The 12,553-nt window shown below is 44.9% G+C and overlaps 1 protein-coding gene across 1 annotated transcript in view; it reads left to right on the top strand.

Moving 5' to 3' along the window:
* The first annotated feature begins 291 nt into the window (after positions 1 to 291).
* The window catches only part of SNTB1 (syntrophin beta 1), a 176,586-nt gene continuing 164,324 nt past the window's right edge, over positions 292 to 12,553 (top strand). The window contains exon 1 of the mRNA XM_073330230.1: positions 292 to 1,336. Within this exon, the coding sequence (XP_073186331.1) occupies positions 730 to 1,336 (607 nt within the window). The 5' untranslated portion in view covers positions 292 to 729. The remainder of the gene's footprint in view (positions 1,337 to 12,553) is intronic.

Below are 12,553 nucleotides of genomic sequence, written 5' to 3' on the forward strand. Positions count from 1 at the left end.
TTCTGTCCCCAAACCCTTCTGAGTCTGTGCTATTGTGGTTAGTGACACTGGCTCAGCTGGAGTGGGAGTCCCTTCTTAGCCAGACTGTAAAGGGAAAGACAGGCAAAAGTGGAGAGATCAGGTAAGGGAAGGGACCTAGCCCGCTGTCTTCCAAGATCGGGGGAGGAGAGTGGAGAGACTGCCCCCAGGAAGAAATGGAAGGTAAACGGCCGGGAGCAATGGGGTTGCGAGCGGATTTGGGTAGATTTCAGCTCGCGCTTGGTTCGGGGAGGGCCGTCTACTGACGCATCTGCGCTCGCTGCTGCGAGGTGGGGGTGGAGAGGGATTAAGTGGTGCGCGGAGCAGGTGAGTTGCCCTCCGGGCGCCTCCTGCCATGGACCCTCCTGTAGGCGGGAGGTGGCCGGGAACCTGCAGGAGCTGACGAGGGCCTGCAGCAGGTGGGCTGCTGCCCCGCTTGTGCCTTGCAGGGGGCGCCCCCCCGCCTCCCCTCCACGTGCCGCCCGCAGCAGGTGAGCGGCCGGCGGGCGGGCGGTGGCGCCCGGGATCAGGTGAGCGGCTGACCGGCTGCCGCCGCCCGGGGCGCCAGGCGAACCGCGGGCTTTGCTCCGCCCCGCCCCGCCGGCGCAGCTGGCGGCGCTCGGGGCGCTCCCGGGGCGCAGCCCTGTCCTGTGCGCGGCGGGCTGCCGGTCGGGCTGTGCAATCACATGGTGCGCTAAGAATGCTCCAAAGATGGCGGTAGCGGCAGCCGGAGCCGGCGGCGGCCGGGCGCAGCAGCGGAGCGGCTGGCTGGAAGTCCTGGTGCGGGACCGCTGGCACAAAGTCCTGGCCAACTTGGCCGACGATGCCCTGGTGCTGAGCTGCGAGGAGCGCGCCGACGGCGCAGCCCACAACGGCGTCGGGGCCAGCGGCAACGGGGCGCCCTGCCGAGGGGCTGCCGCTGGCCGCGGGAGCCAGCCGGGCGCCGCTGGCAACCCCGGCGGGGCGGCCGAGCCCGCGGGCAGCGGCGGCAGCCCCAAGGCGGGGGGTGGCCCCGGGGTGCGCACCGCCTTCACCGAGCTCCCCGAGCAAGTGCCCGACGCCATCTCCAACAAGAAGCGGTGCGTGAAGGTGCAGAAGCAGGAGCTGGGCGGGCTGGGCATCAGCATCAAGGGCGGCAAGGAGAACAAGATGCCCATCCTCATCAGCAAGATCTTCAAGGGGCTGGCGGCCGACCAGACCCAGGCCCTCTACGTGGGCGATGCCATCCTGGCCGTGAACGGGACGGACCTGCGGGACGCCACCCACGACGAGGCGGTGCAGGCGCTCAAGCGGGCCGGCAAGGAGGTGCTGCTGGAAGGTAAGGGGTTAAAATGGGCCCGGCAGCTTCCCCCACCCCCCTTTCCCCAGCCGCGCACACCCGCCCTTTCTGCAAGGGGAGGCCAGGGTCGCCCAGCGGGGCAGGTAGGGGATGATCGGGGGGGAAAGACACCGTGACTCCGGTATGCCCCAGCCACTTTCCCTGCACCCGTGAGAGAGACTCGCGGATCAGGGCTTTGCTGGTGCCTAGGGGACAGCGGTAGGTAAGGGGTGACGGAGCCTGCAAAGCTGGGCATTTTTGCTACCTGTTCTCAGGCGTGTTTATGGCGGGGGAGGGAGCTGTCCTCACCGGAGCGCTCAGATCACGAACTCCAGGGCTGTGCTAGTCTGTGACTGGAAAGTAAAGAGTTAATTTGTGTAAAGCAGCGCTGAGATCCCCAGGCGCGCAGCTCAGGACTTTGCAACTCGGTATAAGGAAAGCAGATCGGATCGTACGCTAGCAGAGAGGTTCCAGTCTATGGCTAGGGAACGTTAGGAGTTAATTTGATTTAAGGAACTCCAGGAACCCCAGCTGCAAAGCTGCCGGCTTTGCAAGTTTCTCTGCGTGCACGTTTAAAAAAAAAAAAGAAGACCAAAAAAAAAAAAGAGAGAGAGTAGGAAAGCCTCACCAGCCAGATCAGAACACAAACTACACTACAGTGCAAACCCGAGCAGGATATAAAGCAACTGCATGTCTCTGGCCACACAGCTGAAGGATTTGAAACTCTCCAACACTGGGGGAAAGAAGTGTGACAAAACTCCCTGAACCACTGAGATCACACACATTGACTGGGTTAAGTGAAAAGTATCTCGAGGATCGCCAGCCTGGGGCTTTGCAGCCCTTCTTTCTGCAAGGAGAAGTGGTTAGGAAAACCTTCCTAAACAGCTGAGATAACACATGACAGGGTGAAGGGGGGGGGGGGGGGGGGGAAGCAGACCTCAGATCCACAAGGCGGAGAGTTTGACTACTACTTTCGCTCTGCAAAAGGGGAGAGAAACAAGCAGATCAGATCACACAGAGCTATGCCAACCAGTGTCTTGTGACTTGAAATTATTGAAATTTACCCCTCCCCCAGTTCATAGCAAGGGAGAAAGGGAACAAATCTGACCGAAATTGGCAAATATCTCATTGAAACATTTGCAGGGGGAAAAAAGAGACTTTGATTCCCAAGCAGCAGTGAGATGATCTTTTAGAAGCCACCTTAAAAACTGAATGCAAAAGAAGTGAATCTCACTCTAAATGAGTTAGTTCTGGCACAGAGGATATAAAAGACCAAAAAAGAAGGCAAATGGGGCTGGGGGAAGAGAGACAAAACCAAGAGAGAGGATAAGTTAAAGACCAGAAAAAAAGTTCCATAGATCTCCCCTCTCAAACAAGCCTTGAGTTGAAAGCTTTTTTTTTTTTAAATCTTTTATAAGTGTCTTTTCCTTGAGGTATAATTTAGTTGCTAGACCTGCGAAAAGGTTCAGCAGAAAGAAACTAGTGTGTGTTAAAAAGAAAATGCCCTTGGTGTGTATGTGTGTGTTTGATAAAGTGCTTGTTTGTTTGTACATAAGTTCATTTAACCAGCGGTTCTTGACCTTAGAGTCATTAGCATTTGTGGAATGAGGTGGTGAACCTGCTGCCATTTCATGTCTTCTATCTTAGTTTGAAACGGATTTCCTCAGTCATTTGCAACTTGTCCTCCCTCTGGTTCTACTAAACAACAGTACAATATCTGATGTGCCTCTCTTGAGTCACTGAAGAACTGTAACGCCTCTTGGAGGAGCCGTGGGAACCGGTGCTATGGATTATGGGGTGCATTTGAGGATCAGTTGTAAATAGCTGAATATGGGTTTATGGTATGGAAAGGGGATGAGAATCCTTGGTTTAAAACCACATAGAGTCTGCGGTTAGGTAAAAGACAAGGAAGAAAATTTCATCTGACTCTGGCTGTGAAAGTGAGGAACTGATCAATGTTGCATCTTATAACAACGGGACCACATCACCCAGAAGTAATTGGGTACTTGTTTGTCAGGGTGTTCTTATCTAATTGCCCCTTTTCTTCACCCAGCAGTGAAATAGTTCATGAAGGTCTACTAGGTCAGAGAGCAGAAAGGGAGAGGTTACTGAGGCCAAATTCCATCTTTGGTAAGAGGTTACCTATGTATGGACAGAATCTGACCTTTGGTGTTGTCTAATGATTAACATAGCAAATACTGCATAATTTTCTTAACTATTTTCCCCTATGCATAATACACAAAACTGGACATGCAGAAGCTGTGCAACACTTATAAAAGAGTGGGTGGTGTTCCCTATAGGAGCAAAGACCAGGCAGTTTGACCAGGGATCAGTCTGCTCCTGTGCCCCTCCATCCCCCATTTTTAAACCCTGTTGCAGCTGCTGCCTTCAGCTCTTTCCTCCTTTGAAGTGAATGCTGATGCCTTATTTCTGCAATAGAGTAGTACTCATCATTCAGTGGTGTATTTTAATAGTCACTCCAATGGATGACTGATGCTGAAATACTTACATTGGGCCAGGTCCACTGGAGAAGCTGAAATCAGAATCTACCATAGTGTTTCCCAGAACCTGCTATTCAGTTGACAGGGAATCTACGAAGGAAAGGCTGCTTAAAACAAGAGAGCTAGTTTCCCACTTTGCAGATCACTCTTCAGTGATGCCATTTAAAACAGTCCTTTTATGGCTGAACAAAGGAAGTTCAAAGGTTCTTTAAACTTTTTGTTTTTTAAAGAGGCTGACACAGCTGGACTGTTCCTGCTTGCCTATTGCAGTCGATGGGGGTTTTGCTGTTGCCTGCGGTGGGAACAAGCTTATGCCCCTATATGATTTACTTACAGTGCCCTAGCCCTAGCCTCCTAGAGAGCTCGGTATTAAAAACCATGAGCTTTGCAGGAAAAAACACACAGGTGTGCAAGAGACAATCCTCCAGGAATTCTCCCCCATTAAAAACAATTGGCAGGGCAGAGGTACATTGCCAGCTGCTGTGCTAACACATGAGTTCTTGTGTCATGATACGTTATGCTTATATTGTTGGGGAAATAATGGAATTTACTCATGCCTGTTGGGCAACAACATCTGAAGGGGCAAGTTCAGTGCAATGGAGTTATAAGGGCCTGATCCTGAAAGATGCTGGCTGCGTTCCCAATTTAAGTGGGTGAGGCTTGAAGGCACCCAGCACCTCACAGTAGAGGGGCCCTCATTTTGTATGGTATCCTCCATAGAAACACTATGCCAAAATGCTTGACCAGCTAAATGATGTATTGACAAAGTGAGAGTCAAATTGTGGCACATGCCAGCACAGAGGACTCAGGCAATGGAAGGCACCCCCTTATCCCCCGTGCTTGCCACTTGCATTGCAGGTACTAACATGAGAGAGAGCTGCATATATGGGGCGAGCTGCTGCTTCCCCTCCTACATGGGTGGGTGTGGGGAATGGGGGTGCAATAGGGATGAGCCTTAACTCTAACCCCTTCTCCCCAACTGCATCAGCCAATGTATTGGAGCTGGTGCAAGGGGATGTAATCTGCACCAGTATAGGGATAGCTCAGCTTATTTCTGCTCCTTGGGCAACAGAACGATGCCCTGCGCCTTGCTATGGCTTGTGGCACACCCACAATCTCTAACCCCTTTAACATGAAAGCAAAGCAAGACCAGTTTAGAGTGTATATTTCGAGAAAGACGTTTGTGTAACCTGCTGATCAGCATGTGCTGTGTCCCCCTCAGTGCCTGATCCCCAGAGGATGAGTCTGTTACAGAAATTTGAAAACAGAAAGTAATTGAGGCAGCGAGGATGCTGTTTCGGGACTTTAGGTGGAAGGGGCTCACACCCAGTTGCTTTAAAGAAGCTTGGAAAAAGGAAGGGGAGCTGTCCCTGAAGGAGGGGGGAGAACTGTAGGGAATGCTGCCAGGTAGAAGAGGGACAGCTCCCCTGTCATCTTCCCTGAGGAGGGGGAGATGTGCTTCCTTCCGAGCCCCCTTACTTTAGTCCCTGCTTAGACCCACAACAGGAAAATCATGTGATGGGGGAAGGGAGCAGGCTGGTGAGCAGAGGGAGTGGGGATAGCACTGGAGCTGAGGTTGGATTGTCATCCTCCAGTTTGTGTTTAACCATATATGCACTTAGCTGCTGTTTAGATGGGAGACGAGAATATCTCTTTATAAAATGTGAACTGTTTACCTATGGGCCTGGAATGCTGCCCAAATTACACTAATAGCTACTGCTTAAAAAATGTGTGTGTATAATTTATATTTTCCCTCCAGTTCTATTAAACTTGGTCCCCTTACAGCAGACACCACAGAAAACCTAGTGATCTCCGAGATTGTGCAATGCGACGTACTTATGTTCAAGTAGATAGATACCTTGTTTTTTGAATCACAAGAGTATTAAAAAGCATCTAAGAGTGATCGCTACATCATGGCACTTTCTGTAGGTACTAACAGGCCAAACAGATTGTGTTGTACAGATTCCCTTTTTATGTTCCTACAATAAAGTTAAAAAACAAAACATAATTTGTGCTGGTTTCAGGCAGGATTGCCTCTGCCCGCTAATTCACTGGTCTGAGGTAGAGGAAAATAATCTAACCAATGTATCTGTTTATGTCAGAAGGATTCGGATACACCTCTGAACCATATCACTTTCTAACATGCTGATATGGAGATGGACATGATGGAGGTGAGCAAGCAGCAGAGCATTAAACACAGAATGGATCTTCATAGGGGTTCTTAAAGTTTGTATGTATTTCACTCAGCATTTTTTGTGATTCTCAATTAGACTAGAATAATAGTCATATAGGAGCAATTTTCTGCTCATTAGAGTAAATGGAAGCATATTGTTGCTCTGTACTATGATACGGTGTAATATTTCCCCAGCGGTATTTATATACAGTACTTCTAGGAGTTGAAAATACTGACATCATGTACATTTAAAGTGTGAACTAAAGCAACGTGTGAAAAACAACTACTATAATAAATTTCCCTTTTCTTAATCTTCTCTTGAAAAAGAAAAATAATTCAACCCTTATAAAACAGCAGTCTACTTCACATAAAGCAAAATGGCCAAAGGCTACTTGTTGGCTACTGAAAAACTGTTCTCACTTACCTATGTTGCCATGTGTTTCCTACAGCAGTGCCCTGGCAACAAGTTACTTTTAGGGGATCGCAAAAGACATTACTTGTGAAACAATGCCCATCTCCTGCAAGAATGTGAAAATAGTAAGAGAGATATAGGGCACAAAATATGTCCTTGCTGACCTATATATTACACTGTAGCCACTAACTAAATCTATGTATGCTTTGGCCCCGGGAACGTAGAGCTAAAATTGAGATTGCTACTCACATGTATTGTTCCTCACTGATAAACCTACTCCTTATACCTACAGCAAATATGTAAAATAGTCTAATCACTTCCTTTTATACCAGCAAATATCTAATTGAACAAATGCCTCTGTTATCTAGAAGCTGGATCGTGCTTAATGGGTGTCCTCGATATCTTTTAAACACCTTTATTTGAATATCAAATCACAAGGTAAAGAAGAAAGTTATATAATCTTAGTCTCAGTTACACCACTTCCAAGGACTGTGCGATAATCTGAGTCCTGATAATTACGTTTGACTGAAAATTATGGTAAAGGTTTTGAAGCTTAGTTTTGAATTGAGAGGGAACACTTTAATCTAATCGATGATCTATAAAGGGGGTTGATTCTGAAGAAATGGGTCCTGGATAGATATAGAGGGTGAGAAACTAGGGCTGTAGCCTGTTAAGTTTTAGTCTCTGGAAAACGTGATATACTTTTGGTTTATTTATAACCATAACCATTTCTGTTTCCATTATTCTTACTCAGCACTCACTTGAATCTGTGAATCTTTGCTCTTTGTTAATGGATTTATATTTGTTTTCACCATAGATTACAGTGCTGTGTGACGGGATGGATCACTTGATGATTACCTGTTCTGTTCATTCCCTCTGGGGAGCCTGGTGTTGGCCGCTGTCGGAGGACAGGATGCTGGGCTGGATGGACCTTTGGTCTGGCCCAGTGTGGCTGTTCTTATGTTATAAAGGACCTGATCCTGAGAAGTAACCTTCCAGCTTTGTGTACACTGTCTGTTTGGGGACAGCTTACCTGCTAATTAGTGTGAATGTCGAGTGACGGGTTGGACACTACAGGGAGATGCTTCTGGGTAGTTCGGGGACTAGGGTACACAAAGTATTAACTTGCAAGGCAAAATAAAGGTTGGCAGGATCTTGAGAAGTTTGCTGTGGGGGCAGGGAACTGATACACAGTTTAGCACCAACATGTCTCTTGTGCTGAGCCAGGAGGTAACATGGTGGCCTATGGTTGTGGATGCCCTGAGGAAGTGTCACAAGTAGATAAAGAAGATTGGTAGATGTAATTTATTTGGACATTTAAAAAACTTTTCACCAGAGGGTATTAAGGAAACTCTGTAGTCATGCAGGGAGAGAGAAGGTGTTGTCATGGATTGGAAACTGGCTAAGAGACACAACAAAGAGTGAGGGACCAATAATCAGTTCTCAGCAGTGCCCCAAAGTTCTGTACTGAGTGGGGAAGTGGTCTACAGTTCTGTCCAAGGGCTGGTATCTAATCTGTTTACCAGAGAGCAGGAAATGGGATGAACAGTGCATATGAAAAAATTCCAGAGACAAAATTATTCAGGGCTGGAGAGGCTTTCGAGTAACTCAGAAGGAACACACAGCCAGGTCATGTCAGCTGCGAGAATCTGTTGGCAGGATTAATGGCTGCTGCCCTTTGCACAGCTCCTCCCTGCCCCTCACCCAGCATTTGGGGCTGTGGATCACGCTGTGTGTTGGGCCCTGAGTCATATACCTACTGCTCCCCATCCGTTTCACAGTCTTGTGTAGGTGCCTTCTGCAGAGCACTGTTCCTTGGCAACTCAGAGTGCCTCTGCATGGGTCTCTGTGGCTTGGCCTCCATGCCTAGTGGAAAGGTGATATTTCCACTGCATTTTGTGCCTTGTGTGCCTGTGAAGAGGGGAGTTTATTGGAATGAGGGTGCCCAGCATCTTGCAGGATCACGGAGCATAGCAGCACAATATAATAAATTGGGACACAAAGTAACTTCTCCAACAGCACCTGCAGGGGGAATTGAGTAATTACTGAGTTGAAGTTGGTCAACTACATTCTGATTACTTCAAGTTTAAATCTGGCCAAAACAGAAGTGTTAGCAAGCTTGTCTACAAGGAGGTATAACTTTTTTCATTTAAACATTGATGCATATCACCTATAATCCAATGCATCAAATGGAACAACAAAACTGCCAGAAATATCGGCATAAAGGTATCAAGGATGGCATCAACTCATCAATCATCTGGGATTGTCCATGTGAGTGACTATATGTATTTTATGAGGTTTGTTTTGCTATGGAGTTTTAGCTGTGAAGTCTATTCTCCCTTATCTCGTAGAATGCAATTAAGCATATACTTTGTGAACAGGTCCCTCAGGTTTGCTTTGCACACAGAGTTCGGATTGATGTTCTGTTCGTTACATTGCTGTATTCTTTTTAAAGTTAATGAAATCAAGAAGCCTAATTTTTGGCTAACTGTCTGGCAAGCTAGATTTACTAGCCGCTGCTGTACACTTTCATTTTGGTCTGTTTAATTATTCTGTCTACAATTCCAAGAACTGAAAGGGTTAAGTAATCTCTAAATTTGTACTTAGATAGGGCACTGCACTGTATGTCACATCTGAAGTCATATATCTGTATTGTAGCACTTGAGTAAGATGTAGTTCTTAATTGTAAGGAAATGAGCCAGAACAGTAGATGGGAGAGACTGTCTCTGATTTGAAATGATTAACATACAGTATACTCCTGATTAAAATGTTATGTAGCCTTTTGCTGAGCTACTGGAGGTTACTATATTGGCAGAACTAATAAAGCCCGATCCAAAATAGGGCTTTGAATACATTTTTTATTTCCTCATAGTTTAGGGACATTTTATGTGTTGTTTTTATTAAAGTTAAGCACAGTAATAATAATTTCAATAATAATAATAATAATAATAATAAAGTCAGACCTTACTCCTGGAAACACTAATACACATGAGTAACTTTGTTCTTGTTAGTAGGTTTTTGTTCACATCAAAGGCCCCAACTAGTGTAATTAAGGTTGCTTATTGAAGAAATGCCCAATAGTAGGATTGGGTCCTAGGAGAGCAGTATTTCTCCACCTGCCACTTGTTTTAATTCTCCATTTTAAAGCATATTCAGTGTTTGAACATCAGAATATAAAACCTTTAGAAAAAAAAAGTAGGGTCCAAATTTTCCGCTGGTGTAAAAGGGTTCTGTTGACTTCAGTGGAGTTTTGATTGTTTACACCAGCAAAAAATTTGACCCTACAGTTTGTGGGTCATACTCATGAGGCGGATATTTCAGTCAGACCTATGTCTCTTTTAAGAGTAATGTGACATTTAAATAAGTTTATTGCTCTGTTGTTGTTAGTGTGTTCAGTGGTACAAAAGCAATTTTCACTTTATACCATTAATGTAATGAATACTTGTGAATATTGATCAGTAGGTGAGAGAGATATTTGATGAGATTTGGTTAATTAAGATAATCAGAACTGTTTTATCTGCTAACTGACATTGGGTTTGATTCTACAAGGTTCTGAAGTTGAGGGGTCAAATTCATTGCTGGTGCAATTTTCTTCTTTTTATTGGAGTAAAAGTAAAGTGAATTTGGTATTCAAGGTATTCAGGAGGGATTTAGCATAACCCACTCTAACTATGTGGTACTTTGCCTTCCTCTTCTAGTGGCTAGGTCACACAGAGACATTTGAGTCTGCTACTGCCTCTCAGTGGATGGTCCTGGTGTTTTAGCTTGAGTAATAGGGACTCATGTTTTACATCCAGAGAGAGGTCCCAGGTTCAGTCACTGCAAAAAGTCCCTCTCCCCAGCCTGGGTGGTGTCTATTTTCTTCCACTGGCGTCAATAGCAAAAGTCTCATTGACTTCAGTGGGAGCAGGATTGAGGCCTTAAAGGGAATAACAAGTAGGTAATGGAAAATGCTGTTGCAGACCTGATTCCTCATAGTGGGCTACATCCTGTTTGCTTTATTCATGCAAAACTCCCATTTGCTTGAAACTCCCGGGGGGGGGGGGGGGAATTTAACACCTGGACTTAATGAGTATTTTGCATGAATAAGATGAGCAAGCTTTGTTTTCAACACTGCTGCTGCTTGAACTAATTGAGTTTTATTCGTTCATTCCCCCCCTAATCTGAGGGGGGTTGTGTAAAGTTTTAACTTGCTGTGCCTTTCCAAAGAACGTTTTATCCTCTCTAAATGTCCACTGCTCTTACCTCATTCGTACCAGCTAATCTTACACAATTACTGATTTTCCTGGTATGTGTGACATTTATCCAGGATGCATAGTGGTGGTGGTGGGGTCCTCCTCAGAACCAGTAACAGAAGAGCACATTCCTGGAGGATATGTATATAATAGGCAACTTAAAACTTATTTCCGTGGTGAACCTTATTTCAGTGTTGAGGGCAGTGCTGGCCCATTTTTCCCTCCTACCCCAGCAGAGTAGTGATTTCTGTGTATTCTGCCACTAGAGGTCTCATCCAGGGTCTATAGCAGCAGAATTCAGCTGACTTTAACTCTCTGAAAACAAACATGTCTTCCTAACTGTATTTACATGAGTAGAACTAGAAAGGGTATCAACTGAAAACCAGAATGAACTGGTTAATTGTATACTCCTCATGAAGCATCCAGACGTAATTACTGCAGTTTGCGAAAGTTAAGTTCATGTAGCACATTTCTAAACAGAAGAGTCTGGATATTGCCAAGTAAATGGCCTGACAAAATGTTAACACAACTCCAGTTCTTTAAACAACTGAAGTAGTGTTGAGCATGCTGTCAGGAGAGAGAGCAAAACAACATAAAGCTTGCCTACAAAACTTCTGCTGGTATTATAGAGGCTGCTGCTAATCCATTGTTTCTGCCATGCAGTCCTTAGCCACTTCAGGGACACTTCCTCATACTGGCTAGAGAAGAGCCTGCATTGTAAGTCCAGTTTCCTGTGTTAGAAACTGAACGGCAAGTACTGAAGGTCACCAAGAACTTCAGTCTTCTAGCTCTGGAGAGAGGTGTCCAGCCAAAAAAAGCATTGGAAAAATACAGGATCCTCATGTGGTAAAAATGCTAGTGAAAGCAATTACGTTAAAATCTGTTCACAATCCATTCACAAATAGCTGTCTGGGTAAGTAAATTGTGCCCATATGTTTCATGGGGGTAGGCCATAAAGGAAACATATAAGGAACAAATTATTGATGTTTCCACTTCACATACAATAAAATCAACCTTCAAAGACCTGATTAAGGAAAGGCTATAAATACAGATTCTAAAAAGATCATTTACAAAGATTCCTAAAACTCAAAAATGGTTCAAAGTCCATTACATTTTCCTTTCACCACCTGTTATGCTTGTAGTTTAAAAAAGGTGTAGAATGGACTGTCAAAATAGCAGAATTAATCCGTAAAGCCTAGATGAAATAAATACGGGGCCTGAACATATGGCAATCCTCATCCCACCAAAACAGAGCAAACTCCTGCTGAGATTTGCTTGTGTGAGGAACACTGGATCAGGGCCATTGTAGGTTAATTGAAATGTCTGGTTTTGCTATTTAAAACCTGCAAGATCATCATATTTTCATGAGAACATAGTTTTACATACTAATAGGACTTGTCAGAAACCCCACATTTTTCTAGTAAAAAGGTTTCTGGAAAAAATAAATACCACTTTGAAATGTTTTGACTGGGAAAAATTCCACGGTCTCCATGGGATTTTTTATTTCATTTTGATTTGAAATGACATTTCTATTTTTTTTTAAAGTGGATTAGTTTCAAAATGTCAATTCAAAATGAAAAGATTTATTTTGAATTTTCTGATCAGAAAATCAAAACATTTTCTTAGTTGACATTTTCCTTGTGGAAATGTTGATAAAGTGACATTTTCAAATGGGAAAACTATTTGGCCAGAAGATGTTGGACATCTCTACACAGTAGTTCTGAAATAACGAGTATCATAATTATGTAGTTCATTATGTACCCAAGCATCTGTATTTTTTATAACTTTCCGACAAAGCTTTTGGACATGTTATCCCTCTTAACTGGTTTCTGTTCTGTTCCCTATTACATAGTAGAATCTGGTAGAATCTCCTTCCTTAGAGGTTTTTAAGGTCAG

The sequence above is a fragment of the Lepidochelys kempii genome, chromosome 2, assembly GCF_965140265.1.
Source record: "Lepidochelys kempii isolate rLepKem1 chromosome 2, rLepKem1.hap2, whole genome shotgun sequence".
NCBI classification, from domain to species: domain Eukaryota; kingdom Metazoa; phylum Chordata; order Testudines; family Cheloniidae; genus Lepidochelys; species Lepidochelys kempii.